The following is a 24,367-nucleotide window of genomic DNA, read 5'->3' as shown; positions in this document are numbered from 1 at the left end:
CAGCCCGTCCTCTTGCTCTTTCTTCTACTGTCTAAGCCACTCTTTCATTCGCAGACTTAAATTTCAGAGACACCAGTTCCATTTCTAGAAATGTCTTTCTGATCGCACAATTCTCTCTCATACCCTGGTGGGTGTCCCTGACATGGCAGCGTCGTGACCCTCCCCATGAGCCTGGCTGTGGACATGCCCCCCACAGGCAGCTGTCCCAGTGCTGACAGCCCCCAGGCACTAGTCTGCCCCACACTCGCTCCTCAGCTGCGGACCCCTGACCGTACCCCGACTCGGCTTCTGGGATTCTCCCGCTGGAGAGGCAGTGCGTCCCAGGGTCCCAGGCAGCGGTCAGCTGCAGCTCGCTGCCCAGCAGGCCTGACACATCCCTGGTCCCCACGGGAGCCAGCTCCCAGCCCCACCACTGCCCAAAAGCCTGCAGGCTGACTTGAAGCTCCACCCTTATTCTGGCACTTTCCCCCTTTCTTAAAAGACTGTATTTAGTGTGCTGTTGGTTTTCTACCTTGCACAGTGTTTGTACTGTAACAACCAGGGCCCAGGGCTGCTCCTGCCACGCTGCCCCAGTCCCGGGTCGGGGATCTGGCCCCTCAGTCTCTCCCCTCTCTTCTTACCTCCAGCCGAGATCCCCGCCTCGGGGCCCGCTGCCCTGGTCACCTCCACGCTGGGCCGACCAGGTCCCGCCCGTCCCGCCCTTCCCACCCCCAGGCCCCCTCCTCCCCCCTGGTCCTCAGCTGCACGGTGCCCCTCAGCTGAGCTGGACACCTGGGCGAGAGGCAGGCTCTCCCCGGTTCCTGGAGCCAGCCGGCCACCAGGTGTGCTCAATCCCACCCTTGACTGAGCCCAGCCTTCCGTCCCCACGAGTGCCGCCTGGTTCAGGCTCTCATCTCGGATTTCCAACCACCTCCACGGCAGCTCCCAAAGCTCTCCCCGAGTCCCCTCCTCTGTTCCAAGCTTACACTGCTGCCAAGTTCATGGTTCGAAACTGCAAACAAGACACACCCCTCCTTATGTAGAGTTCCGAGAAGAGTCCCCGTCACCCTCGAGAGAACTGTCTGAACCCTCGGCGCAGCGGACCCTACTGAGGGTCAGGCCACTGACTCTACCCTTCTTCAGACAGCAAACCTACTGGCAGGTCTGAAACCGGCGGCGTCTTCATGCCTCTGGGCTCCCTCTGCCCGGGGCAGGCTCCCTGACTCTCATCTCAGCCCCCGTCCCATGGCCGTCCCTCCTCTGAGCCCCCACTAAGCATGGCTCCCCCCAGCACCTCACGTGTGTGCCGAGCCACGGGGATGAGGAGACGTGCCACCAGGCCACTCTCAGGGGAGGCCTTGCTGCCCCAGGGGCCAGGGGCACTTCACCCAAGGTCCCCCTCCTCCCCGGGATGCCCGTGTTCGGGGCCGAGGGAGGGAGGCTCAGGCCTGGCAGGGGGGCTCTGGAGAGCAGCTCCTGCTGAGCCCCCGGGCCAGGCAGCTGCCAGGGGGCCTGCCTCTCAGCCCAGCCCCCTCGCCGCCACCCCTGCCGGACACCGACCCCAAGGCTGCAGTGGCTACTGGACACTTGTCCGCACTTAAGGGCCCTCCCTGAGGGAAGAGGCATCACGAGGCAGCCGGTAGAACACACGCCACTCGGCAAGTGTGCGGACACGGTCTGGACAGATGTTTGTTACACCCGGACCTGGGGGAGGCAATGCCACGCATTTAGCGGGGAAAACCCAACATCAGCTACGGGTGACACTTTCCTTTAAAGAGCGTATGGTTAAGTACAGGAGAAACTTATAGTTAAAAGATAAATGCAATGCATGGTATGAAGTGATACGGCCATAATGGAGATGAGAATGGTCTCACAGAAATTCAGTGGGCCGTCAGGGGGCCACCCGTGGGGGTCTGCAGTGTATTAGATGAGTTTTTCAGCGTAACTCACTCCTTGTCATAATTATACTGAAATCAACGGCAGGTGATTTACAATCATGAAGCATGTATGAATTCACTGATACAACCCAGAGGTGTTCTGTCTGATGAGGAAAAGTCAGGCTAATATCAAAGCGTTTTCCAGGGTAAATCACAGGCTGATAGCTAGGCCCTGACTGCGGTGAAAAGATGAGAAAAGACATCTTCGGGAAATAAATTAACATGAAATATATAAATACCACAAACAATATTCATACATCTAAGATTTTTACATCATATTAAGTTATTTGAGTAAAAACAGAAACCGAATTTCTGAATAAAACTTTCATACCAATGCTTCCAGGTCCTGAAACTTGTCTATTTAACTTCAGGATTGTATTAAAACTGGATGAAAAAGAGTCAAATCGTACCAATTCATAAGATAGAACATATTTTAATCAAAGAAAAATGTTAGCTCTATACCTGGCAATTGCATTTATTACTTTGATTCATTAATAATAAACTAAGTAGCAAATAAACTATTTAGCAAAAATACAGTGGGGGAAGTTAGGGTTCTTCAGTGCCAGCCTGGCCATGCCTTACTACCTAACACTATTTCCTCCTGTGGGAAACGGCTTTGTGAGCAGGGGTGCGGCACAGACCTACCTGTCACTCAGCTGGATCGCGGCACTGTGCACCAACTTTATCCTCCCTCCAGGTAGTAAACCTACAAACAGAGAAACCAGAAATAAATGCACCTCGTAATACAAGTTAACCAAAATCCAATTACATTTGCCTGGAATTATTTTTCATTGCTTAAATATCTGTGTTAGGAAATAATATAAAAATGCAGATTGATGAAGAGTGTTCTGTCCCTCACACAGGGGAGGTTCCTGCAATTGCCTTAGGATATGAATTAAGAATTTGCATTTCAGGGCCTTAGGGGAAGAGCGTTGGTGGAATCAATATCAAAAAGCCTTTACATTTTTAGATTTGATTTAAAAAGGGAAGTACACTTAAGCAAGAAAAGAAAAAAAATCAATATTTAACAAACCGCCAATTCCCCACAGAAACGCTCTCCTGTAAACGTCCTCCCGCGCTGCTTTCAGCTCGCCATGCAGGTGGGGAGGCCCCCTCCGGCCCCTCTAGCCCCGTCCGCCCCGCCCGGTGTCCCACACCCGCGGCAGCCCCCGCTCACAGGGAGCAGAGCAGATGCTGCACGAAGACGAGGCTGAGAAGAGAGGCCCCTCAGGACGGTTTCCACCGCATCCTTTCTCCAGGAGAGGGGGGTCCACAGCACCGGCCCCTCCTCATTTCAAGAAGTCAGAGTGACTCTGCTCCTATTTTCTGGCTGGCTCTACGGGGGTGCCCCCGGCCCAAACAAGGTGAAGGGGCCGGTCATTAAATAAGCGGCTGGAGCTGCTGAGGAAGTGCAGGCGGGCGGCCCCTCGGTGCCCCAGCCCAGGGCATCGGGACAGCAAACTGCCGGCCGCAGAGCCCCCCACCCCCGGTGGCTCCAGTCTCAGAGGTCTTGGGGGTCACACACACCCAGGCCTTAGACACCGAGTCTCGGGGACGCCCTCAGGGAGCACAGAGCAGATGACACACACGGGCCTCCCGTGACAAGGGCATCAGGGGCCTGGTCAACAGCCGACAGGTTATAAAATACACAACTTAATCTTCATTTTCCATGCAGCTAATCACTGATTCTTCAAAGCGGTTATCGGTATCTTTAATCTTTATTGATTTTAGCAACCGTTGATTAAACTGTTTTTATTTAATAGTTACCTAAGTCACTTACTGCACCTGCAGTATCTGCTTTTGCTAATTCAACCACCACCTGAAATAGAACACTGAAGATGAGTATCAGCACGTGTAATAATCGTGAAACAGTCTAAGCAAAGCGAGCTCTGATTAAGGCACTAAAAATTTAATTGCTCCAGAAAAAAGACTAGCGTTTACAAGTTATAAATTCCCTTCTTCGACCTGTTCCTCTACACTCTGTGACCGGTCAATGCCCTGTGCATCCTCCGGCCCTGACACTGCTCCCCTTTCACTCCCACAGGCATTCCCAGCAAGCCCATCTCGTCCTGGTTTCCCTGCCGTAGCTGACTGCATGGTCGCCCCTGCTCCGCACACATCTCCCCCTGCCACCCCGACCACAGAGCACCGACCACCACGCAAACCCTGGGGTGAGCGCTCGCACGTCCGACTCACCCACACGTTGAGAACCCCACTCTCGTCCAAGGAAGCGACGTGGAAGGACAGGCCTGCTGGCTCTAGTGAAGACAGAACCGGGGAAGGACCGGCTCATAACCAGGAAACCACATCTCACAACTTGAGCTCAGGATTTTATGGAAGTGAAGGGTCACATACCTTCTTGAGTAGAAAACGGTGAAAGCACACAGCTCTGTCTTTTGCAGACAGACCCTGCGATGGGTTCTATTGCCTGGAGGGGACTGCGGTGGTTTACAGACGTCAGGACACCATCTGGGGATGAAAAGCACAGGCACCACATGCACGCAGTGAGTCGTGGAATACAGTTAACATTGTGCAGGGACAGGCACATCTTCCCAAAGCACAAGGCCACGCGGACCACAGTGAAAGGACACGTGCCATGGCTCTCAGCATCACCGAGGAGCAGAGGCCGCAGACCTCGTCACACTGTGAGAGGCGGGCCCTGTGTCTGCACGACGGCAGGTACAAGGATGGACAGAGCGGGTTGGGGGCTCTCCACGGCAAGAGGGAGTCGCAGAGACAGAGCAGAAGCTGGGGCCTCCCCGGCTGCGGGGGAACGGGGGTCTCACAGCCAGAGCAGCACAGGGAACGGGGAGTAGGGAGACTCGGGAGCTGCAGGCTCACCACCCCCACCAAGGGCAGCACCTTTAAAGAAACGACACCTCACGGTCCAATGGAACAGAGCTCCTCTGACCTGGCATATCCACCTACAAAATGTCCAGGAGTAGAAAAGAACAGACAAACTCCACACAAAGCTACCGAAGGAACTCGAGAGAAAATGCAAATGAAAGCATTTCAACCCAAGAAAATTCCCCCTCCAGAAAACAAGCATGAAACAGAAGACCAAAATCCAACACTCCAAACTACATCACATCTCTTCAAAAATACATTTGGAAATGTATTTAAAGCACGTAAACAAACAAAAACACCTGGAATCAGAAACCCAGAACAAAAATGGGTTAAAAAACATCAAGAAAGAAAATGAGAGTTGGGGCTGAACTCAGGAAAGAAACTGAAGAAAAAGACAAAACGGTCTCAGGATGAAGAATAAGTGACAGGGTTTCAGATTCAATGAACTTGAGGGAGGCCAGCTGAGGAAGGGGTGTCCTCTGGACCTGAGGTTACTGAAACTTCGCAGGTTTTAATGACAATGTTTAGATGGCAAAAGAAAACGAAGGCAGCATGTTAATGGAGTAATTAAGTTTAAAAACTTAAGAGTTTTAGTGTTTTGAACACGGTGGTGAATTCAAAGTTTAATTAGTAATATCAGCAGCAGTTAGAAAACGCACATTCTTAAAAGATATCTTTTCTAACAGCATCAAACCCATAAGGTACCTATAAACTCATACATTCTCAATAGTGGCAATTTCACCCCCAAAGCGGCAAAAATTGGTTGTTGGGAGACAAAAGAAACCTTGCCCTTTTACGTATAAAACACGGATGTACTCAGAGAACGTATAGAGATACGCAGTATATGTGTGGTGCTCCAGGCAGGGGCGATCAGGCCCCTTGGCGAAGAGGAGGCACACCCAACACGCCTGACACAGGACTGTGTCCAGAGCATACAAGGCCTCGGAACAACGCAACAGTAAGAAGCAACAAATCAATTTACAAATGCGTGAAAGACCTAAACACACCCCACTGAAGACAGACGGCAAATAAGCACCTGGAGACGCTCCGCATCCCCCGTCCTCAGGGAAACACAAAACAAAACCTCGAGACACACTCGCACCCACCAGAAGGGCAGGAAGTCTGCCGGCCCCACGGGTGAGGACGTTCAGCCCGTGGCGCCTGGGGTGCAGGCTCCAGTCCTGACCGCCAGCCACGGGAATTAACCAGGAGCCCGCCCACCAGCCGGCGCAAAAACCCACGTGGTGCCCAGCAGAGGACCCTGCCCAGAGAAGGAGGGGTGACGTTCTGAGCCCCGCACAGCCGTGACCGCAGGCACATCTCCCGAAGGGACGGAGGCCAGGCTTGAAGGTCTGGGCCCTGCAGGGTCCCATCATTTGCCTTCTGAGAAGGCGAAACTACAGAGAAAAAGCCGACCCTGGGAATCATGAAGTCGGGGAGACGCAGAGCCAGCTGTGTGCTGGGTGGCGGGGGGGGGTGTCCCTGGGCAGGAGCAGGGAGAAGGACGGTGAGAGACGGTCAGGTCTGAGTGCAGGCCCTGCCCCGAGGTCACTGTGCTCGTGGACGAGCCTCCAATCCCTGAGCACTGGCAGGTGGGCAGAGACGGGTGCTGAACAGGCCACGTCCACCAAGCACTGAGAGAAAGCCCCGGAACACAAGTGCCTACGCAGGGGCGGGGCAGGGTGGGGTGGTGGCCGTGCTTGTCCTTGTTTGTGGTTGTGGTTGTGGCTGTGATTGGCTGTGGCTGGAATTGTAGTTGTGGTTGTGGTTGTGGTTATGGCTGTAGTTGGCTGTGGTTGGAATTGTAATTGTGGTTGTGGTTGTGGTTGGTTGTGGCAGCAGCCGCATTGGCATGAAGTATTCACAGGAGTCTGACTAGGGGTCCTGGCAGCTCCAGTGGTTCTGGTTCCTTTTGACCCCTGAGAGGCCACTACTTCTCTCCTTCAGCCTCCAGTGGGGCTGTCTGAGCCACAGGAGCGCACACACCAACGCACTTCAGACTGATTTAAAACCGGGCATCATCTCACGGAGGACCTGAAGTCCCCAGAGCTAAGAGGACGGAGCGCTCCCATCACCACTGCCGCTGCCCGAGCAGCTGCCGGAAGGAGGCGGTTTCTCCTGTTTATCACAGGTCTCTTTTGCTCTTAGGTCAGAGCCGTCCTCTGGATGACCTGCATGAACGATGCAAAGGAATCTCACGGCTGCTCCGGAAGACCCTGGGCTGGCGGGCAGTGTCACTGACCGGTGGAAAAGGTTGCGGTCCTGAACGTCCAGAAGCACCCGCTCAGCTTCACGTAACGATGGATCCTGGCATCTTCCCTCAGATCCCACACGACCACCGAGCCGTGCACGGTCCCAGCAAACAGCAAGAAGGCTTTAAAGGGGCTAAAGCAGCAGCACGTGACCTAGAAGGATGCACAGAAAGCCGGAGCTGACAAGTGGGGGCACCGGTGCCCGTGGACCTTCCACCTGCAAGCCGAGGGCGTCTGCGTGTCGTCTCCCTGGGTGACGGGAGGGATGGCGGCTGCGGGGCGTGGCCACGGTGCCTCCGTTCAGCCCCATCAGGTGGCCCAGAAGGGCTGATCCCTCTTCTGCCATTTCATTTTCATCCTGCATCACAGTAAGTTGCTATCTTCAAGCCCCCAAAACTGATACCCATAAAAGTTCTCCTTCTCCACAGCTCTGGAGGAAATCGACGACTTTGAGGTCAAGGACCACATGACCAGAAACACACGCGTAAAAGGGCAACTCTTCCACTGTACCCGCGTGGTCGTCACACCACAGCCCCACTAACCAGGGGCAGGAAACGCATGAGGCCAAGGACCTGGAAAATCTCAGGCACATTAAGAAAGCTCTACAATATCTGGACCAACTGGAGCAAGCCGGGAAGCACACTTCTGGGATCCCAGCGGCGCCAGAGCCCATGTGTCCATTAAGTCACAGGCACGACAGTGCTGAACGCCAGGGACTGAGAGGCTGCGGTAACCTGGCCCCTCCGTCCAGCTGGTCCTGCCAACTAGGAGTTTCTGCACCTCGTCACCCTGCACACAGCTGGGGCGGCAGGGACAGAAAGCAGTGGCCTTGGAAGCCCTCCTGGTGCCTGCCCTCTGCTAGTAACACCACGGCTCTCCCGGGCTGTACCTTCGACTCGCATATCAGGACCTTCTGGGGCCCCGACGGCTGCCAGATGTCCCACACGCAGAGCACGTATCTGCCATCCAGCAGGGGCGTGAAGGCTTTCCCAGGTCGCCCGTGCACGGACACCACCATCCGCCTCTGAACCTGAGAGGCATGCAGGTAGGATACTCTCCGGTCTGAGGATAAGACAAGAAAAATGTTTCTGCATTTAGTGATCTGCCAGAATCCACGTTAAACTAACACACTTCAGATTATTCAGATACATTTCAGCTTAACGAAGAAATAAACATGGTCTTTCGAAGATGCCCGCACCTGAAATCGGGGTTTTTACAAATGGCCAAGCTCGACTTGAAAACGTCCAAGTTGGCCTCGTTTGCTAGAAGCCACCCTCCTCCACACTCGGCACAAAGCGGCCTGGGACTCCGCTGTCCATCAGCTACTCCCACGGGCCCGCGGGAGCGCAGGTGACCTGGGTGAGGCGTCACAGCTGCCCCATCAGTGCCTTCTCCCCCGGCAACGGGACCCTGCCTGACACCCATCTTCCTCCTGATATCTGTCCCTCAGACACACTGTCTGTTCCCCTCGTTCGGTCCACTTACAGAGGCAGGATTTCTGTCTGTCTGTCCACTGTGGCCTGGGACACTGCAGACACTCCTGAGTATCTGTGGCACCCAGAGAAGAATGAGGGGGCCACCAGCGCTGCGCGTTTCCTGGCAATGGTGGCATCGAGCGGACTCTGTGAGGGTCCCGGGTCACTCCCTCGGAGCTCAGCTCCAGGTAACGTGAACCAGGCCCAGGTCAAGGACACCTGCCGTCCCAACCTCCTCTCCCGTTACCTCAAAATTCACTTTACTAAAACAAAACACAAGAAAAACCTCCACTCTGCCCACACTCGGAACTAAGGGGCAAGTTCCGGACAACACCCGTGCATCCTCTGTCTCTAACTAAGGCCTCTGGAACAAGCACACCCGGCCCCCAGCCCCGGATCTGTGAAGCTGCCATCGCTCATCAGCTCCTGGAGGAAAGGACTGCTTTAATTCCTGTTTCTTGGGCTGCAGGGGGAGGTGGTGGTGTGGACAGCTGTATTTTGAATGCTATAGATGCAATGATTTATTGTTTTTCTAATAGGATAACTCTTACCTTTTAAAAACAAAAATACCCTCAAACAACATGAGTTTTTTAAATTAACAATGCCATTTGTGCTAATCGTCAGTGCAGAGGCAGGGATACGAATCTAGATCTCTACAGCAGGCAGGATAGAGGAACTTCTAGAACAAGCGGCACCAACGCACCGGGTCACGCAGGCCCAGAAGCACCCGGCACAGCTGACTGCGGGGCCCCTGCACTCCTTGCCCTTCTCCACGCAGACCAGGACCATGGTTGCCACCCAAGCCCTCACCAGACACTTGTTTTAAAAGCAAGGAGGCGACCCACTTAAGCAATTTACACTTGGTCACGCACACGCAGTTTGTTTCGTTTATGACCACATGCGGTTACACTCCATGTGTGACGACACGGGCTTCACTTTGGTGGATTTTATGCTCTGTAACCATGGATCAACTTAAATCTAAGTCAACGCTGGGCTAAGTTAACCACACGACTCCCACCTGGACACTCCCTCATGCCACTCCCACCGTTCCTCTACCCGTGAGTGCCCGTCATTCCTGTAACACACGCGCTCGAGTCTGCAGAAGCTGGACCTCCGCTCCCTGTTCAATAATCCCCCTGCTAACACAGGGTGTAACAGTAAGGGTCACTGCCTCAACGTCAATGTTGACTTTGAGGACCGCTTACTTTGAAGGAACGGCAAGCTGGTATTCAGCTGCGCGGAGCTATCGCTGAAGCGCAGGAGGCAGTCCTGCGCCCGGGGTGTCCAGGTCGGCTCCGACGCCACCCGGTCCTCTTCAAGCAGAACCGCAATCACCTTCCAAAGACACATGAGCAGTCCTTCTTCAACACTCTCAAATGGACTCATCTTACAAAATAAAACAAAGCACTACCTAATCTTACCTGTTTCTTAAAATAACTGCCTAAGTCCAAGATATCGTATAAACGGACAGAATGAAATTATTTTGTCCTTTCCACACAATAATAGAAACTACCAGGTAAAGTTCCATTAACATAAACTCCAGAGCCATTATTTAACATTGGATGTTATTTTTCATAGTAAACCTTTTGCTAAAATAACGGGAGTGGGGAAAGGGACCCTCCAGCTTTTCTAGAAGAAATAGGGGCATGGAAATGCCACCTACAGCACCACGTCCTGCTCACCGGGCTGCGGTAAGGACCCAGTGTGACAGCAAATCGCCGTCACTGCCCTCATGGGTCGTGGGTCACGCTCAGGACGACGATGCGGAAGAGAAAGGTGAGGTGGACTCGGGAGAGGTGCCCACTGAGAACAGAGGGGACAGGGCGGGAGGCCCAGCAGCGAGACCAAGGTCTCCGACCCCGGCCGCCCCTGCTTCCTGCTCCAGCCCACCTTTCCTCCACGTCACCGGCACCCGAGCGTGTGAACTCTCACTGAGAGCAGCTGACGTCACGTGCAAGCGTGTGAAAGCACCGTTGTATCTCGTAAAGCACAGACGCTCCGCAACGCAGCTCGGAGACCAGCCCCAGGCATCCAGCACAGGGCTGAGGACAGGCTCATTCTGAATCTACATGTCAGGTTCATGTGTATTATACTTATCGGTGCTTTATACTTGAATTCTGAGCTGATGTGGAAACGATACGAGACAACTGAAGAAACACAAACGCCGACCTTGCACTTGATGTACTGAGAAACATTACGGACCCTGATCCTCTTCCTCCAGGGGCTCAAACAGAAACACCCACGCAGGACCAGGATGGTGACCATGGTTTGCTTTGACATAATTGAGGGGTGGGTGGCGGGGCTCAAGAGGTGAAGGGCTGCAAGCTGGGACCTCTGAAGCACGCGGCGGCCACCTGCCGCCCCTCGACCTTTGTATGGACTTTGAAGATTTCCATAACCAGTTTTTAAAGTCATGAGTTTACTAGTTTCAAATACCCTAGATGTGTGCTCACCTTGCTCACTTTGTATGTCTGTTTTTTAGCCTATATTCATTTTAAAATGCAAGCAACCAATGTTACAGTACAGAATCCAAACATACAGACAGTGCCTGCAGCCACAGAAGCTGCTGGGGTCCCTGCCCAGGGCACAGCGCACCTGGCAAGCGGCCCGGAGGAAGCTGCACAGGCGGGGCGTGTTGACCTTCGGGACGACGGCGGCGGCATCAAGGGGGCCGCTCCGCTCACTCCCTGAAAAAACAGCACACATGAAACCAGCCAGCGCGACTCTCACAGTCACGGTCGCACATGTCAAAGGGCGTACGAGCGAACCAGGAGCCCTGGAGGGGAAGCCAGGGGGTTCCATCTCATCCTCTAGATCGCCTCCTGATTTCTCAGAAGTCTGTAAACAGAATCCTACCTAAAGCATCAGTTTATCATGTATGTGTTACGTTTAGGTGTGTTATTTTCTTAGGATGAGGCTTCCCTGAGGAAAGGGAGTAACAGAGGTAATTCCTCAGAAGGAACAATCCACCACCAGTAAAGCAATATTTAGCACATAAATAACCGAGGAGAGCCCAAGGTGAGCAGAACTCTGCATATTCCAGGGGCTTCCATCTGTCTTGATATGACATACCTGGAAAATGTACTTAAAGATGAAACTTCTCTAAGAATGAGAACAGACTACCCCAAATGAAGAGCAGAGAGTGTTCTAGAAGCCCATCTGCAAAGTGCTGGTTTGGCGCGTGGGCTCTTTCCTTTCCGTTTAGGAACAAGTGTTGTGAACCCTGATCAGGGCCCAGCCCAGGCCTCCAGCTCCGCGCAGGTGCTAAGGGTGGTGTCTGGAAGAGCTCTGGTGTTTCCACAGCCACGTGGTGATAGCCACACTCGAGACGGAGGAAAGAACAAGAAAGGGAGTAAACACAACTCCCAGGGTCGAGAGCAGAGGCTGGTTACCCCCAGACACGGCCGCGCCTTCCCCTGGGTGCTGGGTCCACACTTCCTGAGTCTCAACTTCTTCAGTCTGGATATTCCTGTCCACGTTATCTTCGTTATACTGAACGTAGGCCTGAAAAACAAAGCTGGGCTGAATTAGCTTTGGCTCTCAACCTCAGAGCCATTTCTCATTGCTGAAAACAACTAACAATTTTTAAGTTAATGACGACAGCCTTCTAGTCTGTCAAAAGTAAGCATATGGCATAAATAACAATCATGCAAAGACTGGTTGTGTCTTAAACATTTGATAAATAGGGGCCTAAATTTCAAAAGCGTTTTCAAAAAGTCACAACAAACAATTCAGCTCTGGCTTGAAAAGATGATGACCTAGTCCACCAACACCCTATTCTCTTAGAACACAGCAGCTTTGCAAAAGCAGACACAAATTTATTTATTTCAAAAATGTACATGCTTCAGCAAAGACAGTTTTGATACTAATAGCTTTAAGATGAGGAAAACAAGCAAAAGAAGTTAGATAGTCTGCTCAAGGTCAGAGTGAGTCAGCTGCAAAGCCAGGGTTAATCAGTCAGCTTCTTAAATTTCCTCCTGTGATCTTCTCCCCAGTGAAAGATTACTGACTGATATATCCAAGAGCATGTTGATAGGTGCACTGTGGGGACAGAAGAAAAATGTCCCAGGAGATCCCTGACTCCAAGACTTCACCACCTTGGGAGGTGGACTGTCACACAGTCAACAACTGGAAGTACTACAGGGAAAGACAGGGCTGTGTAGGTCGTACTGTAGCAACCCTGGAGCCAGAGGACACAGCGTAAGTCATCGGGAAGGGGGTCACCTAGTTACCTAGAGGGCAGGACAAGGACAGAGAGCAACAGGCAGGTAGATGGCAGGAGAGGCTGCGTGGCCTAAGCCAGGTGATGGAGAAAAACAGGTAGATGACAAAGGGACCTGGCAAGAAGGATCCACAGGCAGGTGACGGGGGGCCTGGCACAGGAAGACCTTGAGAGGAGGGTGAGGAGAATGGACCAGGCAGGAGGGATACTGAGGTGAGCCCAGTGTCTTGGGATTTGGGAGGCACTCGGTCGCTGATCTTGGAGTTCCTACATGCAGGAACATACGTGCAGGCCTCGGAGGCAGTGCAGGACGCTACAGTCCCACAGGAACCCAAGCAAGTGATCCGAGGTGACTTCCCAGTGACCTTCAGTAACCCCCCTACTTGGGGCTGTCCTCAGGGCTTGGGAGCGATCCACATCCGTGCCCAGGAGCCTCCAGGGCGCCGAGGACGCTGGCACAACCTCCAGGTGACGAGCACATGACGTCTGCGTTCCTCACAACCACTCCCAGGTCTAACGTCCGGAACAGGACACAGCGCCACACAAACTCCTGCCACGCACTGTACTCGCACTTGGTAGCTAAACTTGTACTCACCTGCTTGGTGTTTCTTTTCCCGAAGTTTCTGATGTACATGTCATACTCGTTCACCGGTGGGAGGTCCAGGAGGGAGAAGGTGAAGGAGAAGTCCAGGTCGATAAGCCGGAGCAGCTTTGTGCTGCGTGTCCTGGAAACGAGATGACGTGACAACCACGTGCAGAGGGAAGAATGGGCCGGGGGAGGGAGCCTCAGGAGGAGCTGGCGGCTCTGGCCAAGGGGCTCGTGAAGGTCTGTCTGGTGGGAGCCTGAGATACTGACAGTCACTAAGGTGGGAACTCACGCGTGTACAGCGAGGCCCCGGGGCTGAAACCCCCGCCTGTGCCATCGGCGCCCTCAGGCCCCCATCCCACCTGCCCGCCACCCACCCCACTCTGAGGGACTGAGCCCTGGCCACTCCCGAGGGACGCGTCCAGCCAGGCGAGCCCCTGTCCACCCTCACCCCCGCCTTCATCTGATAAGACACTGGAAGAGCCGTGCTGCTGCAGAGGCTGGCGGCCGTGAGACCCGGGGGCGGGAGAGCCCGCTCCGCCACTGTGTCTCCCTGGCCGATCCCACTCTCTCTAAACCTATTGCATCCATCCCAGATCTGGGTGGACTCTTACATCTGCTCCCAGACTGTACTGGGTTTAGTACAGCGGACCACAGGCTGAGATTCTGTTCTCCACTTTCATGAATCTAGGAATTCTGCAAATTTCTGAGTTCACAGTCGTGTAAGCTTGGACTCTTGACGCCTGGTGGCCCTGGCTGTTCAAAGCTCACATCTACCTCCACCAGAGGCTAACCCGGGGCCTGCGCTTCATCGTCTACACAACTGGCCTGCGGCACCCACGGAGGACATCAACACAGGAGGCACAGCGCCCGGGCCAGCGTGGGGCTCTTCACCCACGAGTCCCCAGCTTCCTCACGCGAGAAACAGAGCGCTGGCCCTGAGTGACGCCAACCACAGGGCAGGAGGGGGCAGCACCACAGGCGCAGGCTGGGCCAGGCCGACTCTCTGCTCGGGGTTCCGGCCACCAGCCTCGCAGGCCCCTGACTGTGACGCTGCCGCAGCCGTGACGTGGGGACTCCTGGGGCCCCCCAGAACTAACACCAATGCTAGGGCCGAGCTTGTCTACAGCACTGCATACCCGCACCAGGACACAACATCTGGACACAGGGAAACGGAGCACAAATGAAATCACGTGCCTGAACGCCAGCAGTGAAAACAAAACAAGAGCTAATTTTTAAGGGTACGTTGAAGAAAAGTGTATTAAAACTCCCTAATTCCTTCTGCAAAGTTCCCAACACACCTACTTTTGCTTAAGGGCCTGAGTCCGACTCTTCTGGCGGCGTGAGGCTGTCGCAAAGTCCAGGAAAATCCCACAAGCAGGGGTTTCGGAGGGGGAAACGTCTGCAGCTGCACACACACAAAAAGCGTTTTCGTGACACTGAAACATTTCTTCAAGCAAAAGAAATCAAGAGTAAACCAGCCAGAAGCATGCAAACCAATTACGTTCAGTAAGGTCTTTACACATAACTAGTGTTAAACATCTTCTACGAGCATTTAAGAACCACTCCAGCTACTGTCATCTAAAACTTTCAGCAACAAAGCAAAACTTCCTACACATGTGCCAATCACACTACGTTTAGAACTATTTAAGAATACACATACAAGGCAGTCCTCCACTCCCGCCCCACTCTCCCCCTCCCCCTCCCCAAGTGTGTCCTCTGGTAAGGGAGCTGAGACGTGAACGCACAAAACAACTGAAGAACAGAGACAGATGCAGCTTAATGCTGGATCAGCCACTCACTGTGGCAGAGAGAAAACAGGCAGACGCGGGCAGGGGTTCATCAGGTCACAGGGTGCGGAGGTCGTTGGCCTGGTGACCCACCATCAACTGCCGAAAGCTCCCACCAGGACGGACAGCTCGGGCCCTCACCCTCCCATGCAGACAGCCTCCGTTGCCTCTATCCTCCAAGGATTTCTGCGCTTCCCGTGCAGACTGACCCCCGTCTGTCTACACATTTATTCCAGTTGTATCTTACTCTGTCTTCTCATTCCTCTTGGATACGTGTTTGAACTCCTGCAAAGAGCGTGCCCTCCCCTGCCGTCTCACAGCTTGATCAGACCGGCCAGGCACAGCCGGATCCGAGCCAGGGCACCCGCCTGGAGGCCGCGAGCAGGTTGCTGACGGAGCGCCTCCTGTTTCTCATCCCTCAGAACACCTGGCACTCAGGACAGGCAGGAGCGTTCATGAAAAGAACTCTCCTACCCTTACAAGTAGCCCTATCATACCCAGATGCCAAGAACTTCTGAGCGAAATACATTTCCAATCTCCTAAAGAAAATCTCTGGGCGAGGACAGCTCCCTGGGGAACAGACCCTGTGCCGCCACGCTGCCCCTCTGACACGACCGGGCCTCCAGAAAAACAGCAGCCTGTGCAGCTGACGGACGACACAGCGCAGGGAAGGAGCAGGGCTGCGCCCAGGCCCCCCGCGCTGAGCACCTGCCGGGCGCCGTCACGGGGGCGGAAGGGCCGGGAGCGACACGGGACCAGCATGCACTCACGTACCCGGCCCCGGCACCCTGCCACGCTCCGTCCGGCCTTGCTTCTCAAACAGCTTCGAGGACAGCTCGCCGACCCGTTCATTTTCTGCATGGATGGCTTTCTGAATTTCCTGTATCTCCCTCCTTCTGGCCAGAGGAAGCTCTTCCGCTGTCTCTTCTGATTCAGGCTCATGTGCAACATCGTCATCGTCCCCGTCACAGACCTCAAAGTCATCCTCGTAGCCCTGCAAACGTAGCAGACACGCACACAGGACAAAACGCACAGCTTACAGCCTGAAACAGACGTGGTCCTCAGTGCGGCTCAGGGCGACTTCTACAGCTCACAGATTTCCACATCATTGCATCACAAATCTGTATGAACTGCTGCGTTTGTTTTTCTGCATCTGTATAAACTCTACAGAACTACGTACACTGAGAGCTCTGAATGAACAATAACGTGCAAACGCCTTTGTGCTGAGAATGGGAGTGTATGTGCACATAAACGTGTGCTACATGTATACTCCATGTAGACGTACACATATATATGCATACACACGTGCACATATACATACACATTTGATTGCAGTGCACTAACAATAGCTTAAATAGAAAAACCACTTAATTACATCATATTGGTCAGCAATGGTAGACATATAGCAAACTTTTTATAGGTGCCAGACCTAAATCAAACAGCTAAGGAGTATTGAGAGCAACAGAAAGAAAAAAAAAAACTATTAAGTTACTGATTTTAGAACAAATTATCTTTAAGCTGAGAAAATTTAAAATTTTTATACCTACTTCAAAATCATCTTCAAAACTGGCTGCATATTCATCAGCTCCAGCATTTTCTAAGCCAATGTCTTCCTTTTCAATTTCCTAGAGGTAGAAATCAAACATATAATTAAAATATTCAATCATAAGTTGACTCTTGCAAATCGGTTGGGAAAATACATGTTTTCTCAGATTCACTTGATGTTGCTAATTTTAAAATTCAAATATCTATAAAATGAACATAACCTAATTACAACTCTTAAAGAAATACCCTAACTTATAAGTATAGCCAGAAAGAGAAAACAGTGAACAATCATATTCTTTTTGGGAAACCTCTATAATTCTGGTGGCTAAAGAAAAAAGGTGTGGTACTTCCCTGGTGGCGCAGTGGTTAAGAATCCGCCTGCCAGTGCAAGGGACACGGGTTCGAACCCTGGTCTGGGAAGACCCCACATGCCGCGGAGCGACTAAGCCCATGCACCACAGCTACTGAGCCTGTGCTCTAGAGCCCGTAGGCCACAACTACTGAAGCCCGTGTGCCACAACTACTGCAGCCCGTGCACCTAGAGCCCGTGCTCCACAAAAAGAGAAGCCACCGCAATGAGAAGCCCACACACCACAACGAAGAGTAGCCTCCGCTCGCCACAACTAGAGAAAGCCCACGCGCAGCAACGAAGACCCAACGCAGCCAAAAAAAAACAATGGAACAAAATTTTAAAAAACAAAAAAGAGAGAAGGTATTATACAAATAACCCACAGACTGGCATTCAGCACTGCCTTCCCCACTGTGCCTCTCACCCATGATCACAGCCCAGCATCTGCAGTTAAGAACAGACACACTGACACATGTGCTCAAGCACATGCCAGCCAGGTCCCATGTGGCCCACCACAGCTCCAGTGACCAGGACCAGCCCACAGCCCTGCCCCACGAGCAGGCAGATGGGCTGCTCTGCCCCTGGCCCGGCCATCACTGACCACCGCCAGCCTCCATTTCTCCCCTGAAGTCTGAGTAAGTCCTGCAGTGGACGTGTGCTCAGTCGTGCTCTGCAGGTTTGGGGAGCTGCACGTGTCACCCTCAGGCCGACCCGGTCTGGGTCTGAGGGATGAGGAAGAGGGTGCTGGGAAGACGGAGCAGAAGGATGTTCCAGGTCTCCAGGGCAGGAGGTGGCAGAAACGAAATACAGGTTCAGGCAACTCACACTTTCCCCCAAGGCTGTTCCTTCTCTTGTCCACCTCCGCTCCCCCTCGCCCGATTTACTGGTGACATGGTACCTCCACCGCGCACAAGCCTACACACCAGGAGCCCGCCGGGACCCCGCTCTCCCCGCCCACCGGCCGGCCCTCCGCCCCAACCCTGCCACCCCCCAGCCTAGCCCCTACCATCCCTGCCGTGTCCCCTCTCGTGCCCTTGGAGTTCAGAGACAACCTTCTGAGCAGGAAATCTGATCACACCACACCTGCTTCATACCCACACGGCTCCCCAGCACCCGTGGTGGACGCCCCAAGCACCACAAATTCAATCACCGAAGGGGCTTCCGTCTCCATCCTGGAGGAAGAAACAAAACATTCCTGGCGCCTGCAGGCAGGACAGACGTGGGGAGGTGAGACCCACCCGCAGGCCTGCTGCAGAGGTGGGCACTGCTGATCTGCCCAGGGGCAAGGAGACGACTCGCAGGCTTTTGGGTTTCACACAGGATAGATGTTGGGGATGGAGGGCAGAGGGTGAGCCTGCGGAGTGTGGACCGTCCAGGAGGGGCCGACAAGCTTGGAGCTCAGGAAGGGGGCGGGAAGGGCTTCATCTTCTCTCCAGAACCTAGTGCCCTGCTGTGTGGTGACCAATGCCAGGAAGTCAGTGATCGGAGCCACAGAGAAGCCAGCTGAGCCTCAAAGTGGACATTCGGTTCTGAGCCCGGGGATAAGGACGTGCCCCGCAGGCCCAGAGGACCAAAAAGCTGCCCCATGAGCAGGTGCTTTGAGCACATCGTCATACAAAGTCACCGTACGTTATGGTGCGTGACATGCCACGTGTACGGTACCAATAAACAGGACCCTGCTGATTGAGAAGAGAAACTAAGACAAACGTCATGCAGGAGTTTTAAGCAAAACTCACAGCATCGCAAGCTCGCTGCGTGCCGACAACTCATCACTCGGCAAGCACCCAGGGCCTCACGGTGCCCAGGGCGCCCGTCAGGGGCAGACAGGAGGACGGTGCCAAGGAAGTGTTCCTCTACCTCCCACGGGGGCCCCAAGCACACAGCCTTCTGCTTCACTCCCCAGTTCTGGAGAGAGTGCCTTGGCGTCACCAATGGCCTCTTACAGGAGGAGGGCCGTTTCCTTTGCCTCTGCTTTGGCTTTTGTTTTTGAAAATTATCTGCTACGTGGAATATGTCTCACTGACGATGGCCAGAACTGTCTCTGTGATGCCTCTGTTCAGTTTCTTCCATTCTCCCCAGACCTGCTTTCAACGCAGAGCAACAACGAGAAGGCTGAGGACGCATCCAGCCCACGCTCCTCAGGAAGCCGCACACCCGAGGGCAGCGCGGGGCAAGCACGCACCTCCCCCTCCGTCCTAACGTCCTGCTGCCTAAAAGGAGGAGGGTATCACCCCCAGGAAACACACCGCGAGAGCCCGGACACGAGTGACAGCGTGCGCTGGGACAGAAGCAGAGACACGTCCTCTCCTTACCAAGGCCTCTTCACTCCCTTGCCTCCAGGCCAGCTTCCACGCCGAGGGGCCCTCTTCGCGGCCATGCTGGGGGACACAGCACAGCTGGTCAGCGCGGAGGGACAGAGGGAGGGTCCCAGGGCAGCCACAGGGCCCACCCCCCCTCTCATGCGGACGCAGGTCCTGGCTCAGAGGGGCACTGGTGGTGCGACTTCACACAGGAACTCAGCCTCTCTGGGCCTTGGTTTTCTCTTCCAAGAAATGGGGAGAACTGTGAACCTTCTTCCTTGTGCCAGTGAGGCGGCAGGTAAAACAGGAGAAGCTGGCCATCCTGCTGTGGTCACTGGCCCCAGGAAGGCACAGCTCTCAGATGTCACTGCTCAAAACCATTTGGTGCAAAAGAGTGGGGAGTGCACAGCGTATCACCATGAAGAAAATAAGCAGTTTTCCACGTGTCCATAAAATTATTCTGGCATATTATGGGCTCTCCACAAATGCTGAAGAATGTTGATGCTATAAAATATATGACCCAATCATAAGCCAGAATGAGCTGTCAAACATCTTCAAAATCACTGCTGGGCTCTCTCAGGGGGAAAGAATGTAAAATGTCTCATTCATAATTCTTTATATCGGTTACATGTTGAAAGAATAATATTTCAGAAATGTTGGATTATATATGTTATTCAAATTAATTTTATGTTTCTTTTTTAAGGTGACTACCAAAAATTTAAAATTACAAATGTGGCTCACATTGTAAGTCTAGTGAACAATGCTAACACTTACCAAAAACATTGGCAGACAGAAGGAAAACATTAAAAACTATATATTTTCATCCAATAATTCCAGTTCAAGAAATTCAGGGCTTCCCTGGTGGCACAGTGGTTAAGAATCCGCCTGCCAATGCAGGGGACAAGGGTTCGAGCCCTGGTCCGGGAAGATCCCACATGCTGCGGAGCAGCTAAGCCCGTGTGCCACAACTACTGAGCCTGTTCTCCAAAGCCCGTGAGCCACAACTACTGAGCCCATGTACCACAACTACCGAAGCCTGCGGGCCTAGAGCCCGTGCTCCACAACAAGAGAAGCCACCGCAATGAGAAGCCTGCGCACCGCAACAAAGAGTAGCCCCTGCTCGCCACAGCTAGAGAAAGCCCACGTGCAGCAACGAAGACCCAATGCAGCCAAAAATAAATAATAAAATAAAATAAATAAAAGCCCTTCTCTAAAAAATAAAAAAAAAAGAAAGAAAGAAAGAAAGAAATTTACCCTCGAAAAGTAGGAGGGAGATCTGTATCATCAGAACTGGAGGGGTTTCCACAACAAATTAGGAAAAACAGTATATGCTGCATGGGGTGTATGTGTATATAAAACAAAAAAAGGCATTCAAATCCCCCAAATATATATATCAAAATAGGATTGTGAAAGATAATATAGAAAAAAAGATTATGTGGGAAGAATTATTTGTAAGGCTAACTTTTTTTTCTAAGGTGTGGCTACAGCTAGACAGTAAGGAATCCAACCACTGCCCCAAACTGAGTGAATAAAACATCCTCACATCAAACAATACATGCCGCATGACCTGGTTTATGAAAGATTACTGTACTTTTGTGTATGTACATGGAATAAAGGTCTGTAAAGACATGGCACGAGATACTAAGGACAGGTATCTCACAGGCCAGGGTTTCAGACAACTATCAGAGAGAGAAAACGATTATTCTTCACAGGTAACAGAAGCCAAAATCTGCTTGCCGCATTATCTATAAGAAGACAAAAACCTAGGAAGCGGTTTGATAATAATTTTAACACCACAGTATACAATTCTAGAGATACCAAAGAATCATTATGAAGACTCTTCTGATGATAATTATGAAAATGGTATACAAGATGAAGACTGGGAGTTGTGGTGTCCTGAGTGACACCGTATCACCGACACGTGCTTCTTGAGTATACACACATGCACACGTGGTCCAGAACATGAAACATTACACCTTATGACTTGCATGTGCTTCTCGAGTATACACACACGTGCGCACAAACACGTGCTCGCACACCTAGTCCAGAACATGAAACAACTACATAAGGAGCAGGGCCATGAGGGCGTCAGTGATAATAACAAATGTTTGACAGAATTCGCCAGTGAGGTCATCTGAGCCTGGGTCGCTTTGTGGAGAGATTTTCTATACTAACACAATTTTGTTACTAACCACAGATCTACTCAGACTTTCTGTTTCTTCTTGAGGCAATTTCACCAATTTATATCTTCCAAGAATTTCCCTTTCGTCTAAATTGTCTAATGTTAGCATGAAATGCTGTCATTCTATTAGTGAAAGTGGGTGCTAAAGTCTCAATCACTGTTGAATTTTCTATTTCTCCCTTTAATTGGGTCAGTTTTTACTTCTCGTATTTTGTGTCTCTTTTGTGAGGTGCATGTTCATTTATAAATGTCACATTTCCCTGCAAGGTAATTATTTTATTACTACCATACGTTCCTCCACCTCTAGTCCAGCCACTCAAGCTCTGTTACAGCTGCTGTTTGATGGTTTACCTTGTCCATCTTTTTACTTTTAATCCATTTGAGTCTTTTAATCTAAAATGTATCTCTTATGTGCCTCCTGGAATAGCCAATCAAATAAGCCATCCGCAAACAAGGCCCGCCTCAGGGTCTGAGTCGCAGGACCACGCCCACTGCATAACAGAATCAGTGTGAAGTGTCTTACCTTCCTTCTGGAGTCTTTATCTTTCCCATTATTCCTCTCTAAATTCTCTGCATGCCTAGGAAGCAAATATGATCAAAATCAAAATTAATTTTAAACGAAGACTTGAAAATTAAAACATTGACATCCCAGTGAAGGCTCAGCAATTGATATGATTAAGAATGGCAGTAGTTTGGCATATTGCAAAGCATGCTATGTTAGAACTATGAATACTAAATCCTTTTTTAAACTATTTTTACTATTTCAGCAGTAGTACAAGATAGGAAATATCTTCAGAAGAGAGAGAAGAAACTATGTTTTAACAAACTTGTGTTTGTGTATGACTCTATATCCTTATAAGAGTTCTAGAATATTCCTGTAATTTCATTGGAGAATCTCCCAAATGTTACTTTGTGTTTAAGATAATATTTGTATTTCCAAAAGAAAGATTTACCTTGAAATATGTTCTATTCTTTAATCATATTTTATATGTTTACCTGGGACCTAAAATAAAGGCTTTCAAAATTGCAAGTTGATTTTCAATTTTTGGAACTTACATTCATACCAATTCAATATAGCATATGTTTAAAAGCATACAGAACCAAGCAAAAGCTTCACTGTGCATTCCAGCAGATCTGCAATATAAAATCCAGGAATCTGCACCCCCAGGTTTAAGTACTAACTTTGTTCAAACTTGTAAGAATTTGGGCAAGGCACTTAACCTGAGTCTTCCTAATCTGCAAAAAAGAATTACCAAATATAGTTGTCACAAAGAACAAATTATAACGCAGAGCTCATATACAAAATGAGGGTTTACACACAAACTCTAATCTGTAATCTTCATGAACCGCACAAAATAGGTATCATCCAAGCTTCACCAGAAAAGATGAGGCTCCAAAGGGCCACCCAACATCCCAGGGAAGATGCGGCTGTGCAGCGGCCTGGCCAATGCCCTGGCCTTTGTCTGACTTGCAAACACTGGGCAGCGGTGGTCTGCGGGCGTGTCTGCGCTTAGTGTTTAGGGGAGGTGAACCGCAGGCCGGTAAAAGGTGCCCAACAGCCCACCTGCAGACGCTCTCCCCTCGCAAAGCAGAGACTCCCAAGCGAATCGGTCCCCCAGGTGAGGGTGGACAGTCTAATGCTGCATGAGCAAGTATGTAAAAGGCAGAAGAGGACTAATGATTCATTGATATAACAAGCTTCCAAGCTCCACGAGTACACCGAAAATACAATTTAGAGGGCTTGCATTGAGAGTAAATGAGGTGCATCTATAATTTATTCTCACTTACTGGCCCTAATCAGGCCCAACAAGAAAAATTCATTTTGAAGCATTGTGTGAGAACTGTGTTGTAAACAGAATAAACAACCAAAGGACGAATATTCCTTACTCGCTTCCAGTCCCATCTCTCTTCGAACTTGCACCTCGATTTCTGCGTTCACCATTCTATCAAAAAAAATTCCATAACCATTAATTAGTATATCATAATGAATTAACCATAATTAGTGAGCTCTGTAAAAGAAGTCATGAGCTCAAAATTTAACAACAGCATCGATGTTACAGGCATCTCTTAAAATAACGGTTTTTACAACCTCTCTTTAGTAAATAAGGGGCTTGACATAAGGGAGATGAATAAGGTACACCAAAAGGGGACGCGCCTTTCTCTGAGGGGGCTGATGCGTCAGGAAATGGTACCTCGGCCTCCCTCCTCCTGTGCTCCTTCTTGCCCACGCTGCTTCGGCGCTTCTCCTCGTCCACATGGAAGCCTTCTTTATGGCGTTTTTCTTTATGCCTTTCTTCCCCTTCCTTGTCAGAGAATGAATTGCTTTTTTCTTTTGAATACTTCTCTCTTTTCTCCCTTGTGCTGCTTTTTTCTCGATGTTTCTTTTCTCTGTCTGGCTCTTTCTGCTTCCTGTGTCGTCTTTCACCTTCTTCTTTATAAAGCCAATACTTGAGAGGATTGTCTTTGCTGTCACCATACTGCAACTTTGGACGTGACATTGAAAAACACATGAGCGTATAAAACAGACGCCTGCTGTCTTATATACACATTACAGCAAACACAGGGGAAGACACAGAGCTCCCCTGGCTCTCACTCCCCTGTCCTGCCGCGGGCACCTTCCCATACTCACCTGGCGATGGGAAAGGAAACCGCACAGACACCCCCCCCCCGAGACACACACACACACACACACACACACACACACACACACACACACACACACGACAACAGACAGCGCAGCCAGCAGCCTCGCCCTAAGGAGGAGCATCGTCCCAATTCCTCTGCATGGCGGACACCCTTGCCCTTCCTGCCGCCCTCTCCTCGACTCCCCCGCGTCCTGAGCGCTACCAACACTCAAGGCCCTCCTGAGAGAGCCATGTGACTTGTCTGGAAGGACATCCGCT

General features: G+C 51.4%; 1 protein-coding gene across 1 annotated transcript in view; it reads right to left on the bottom strand.

The window, feature by feature from the left end:
* Positions 1 to 24,367, bottom strand: part of DYNC2I1 (dynein 2 intermediate chain 1) — a 44,511-nt gene that overhangs the window by 4,740 nt on the left and 15,404 nt on the right. Inside the window, exons 5-20 of the mRNA XM_082846321.1 lie at positions 23,657 to 23,947; positions 23,352 to 23,407; positions 21,988 to 22,042; positions 16,636 to 16,713; positions 15,863 to 16,082; positions 14,604 to 14,706; positions 13,308 to 13,437; positions 11,883 to 11,994; positions 11,086 to 11,177; positions 9,696 to 9,825; positions 7,905 to 8,077; positions 7,006 to 7,168; positions 4,272 to 4,385; positions 4,113 to 4,174; positions 3,684 to 3,735; positions 2,562 to 2,622 (exon numbers count right to left, since the gene is read on the bottom strand). Of these exons, the coding sequence (XP_082702447.1) occupies positions 2,562 to 2,622; positions 3,684 to 3,735; positions 4,113 to 4,174; positions 4,272 to 4,385; positions 7,006 to 7,168; positions 7,905 to 8,077; positions 9,696 to 9,825; positions 11,086 to 11,177; positions 11,883 to 11,994; positions 13,308 to 13,437; positions 14,604 to 14,706; positions 15,863 to 16,082; positions 16,636 to 16,713; positions 21,988 to 22,042; positions 23,352 to 23,407; positions 23,657 to 23,947 (1,892 nt within the window). The remainder of the gene's footprint in view (positions 1 to 2,561; positions 2,623 to 3,683; positions 3,736 to 4,112; positions 4,175 to 4,271; positions 4,386 to 7,005; positions 7,169 to 7,904; positions 8,078 to 9,695; positions 9,826 to 11,085; positions 11,178 to 11,882; positions 11,995 to 13,307; positions 13,438 to 14,603; positions 14,707 to 15,862; positions 16,083 to 16,635; positions 16,714 to 21,987; positions 22,043 to 23,351; positions 23,408 to 23,656; positions 23,948 to 24,367) is intronic.

The sequence above is a fragment of the Leucopleurus acutus genome (genome assembly GCF_964270905.1).
Source record: "Leucopleurus acutus genome assembly, chromosome: 9".
NCBI classification, from domain to species: domain Eukaryota; kingdom Metazoa; phylum Chordata; class Mammalia; order Artiodactyla; family Delphinidae; genus Leucopleurus; species Leucopleurus acutus.
Note: the sequence above shows the minus strand (reverse complement) of the source record. Positions and strands in the feature narration are given on the sequence as shown.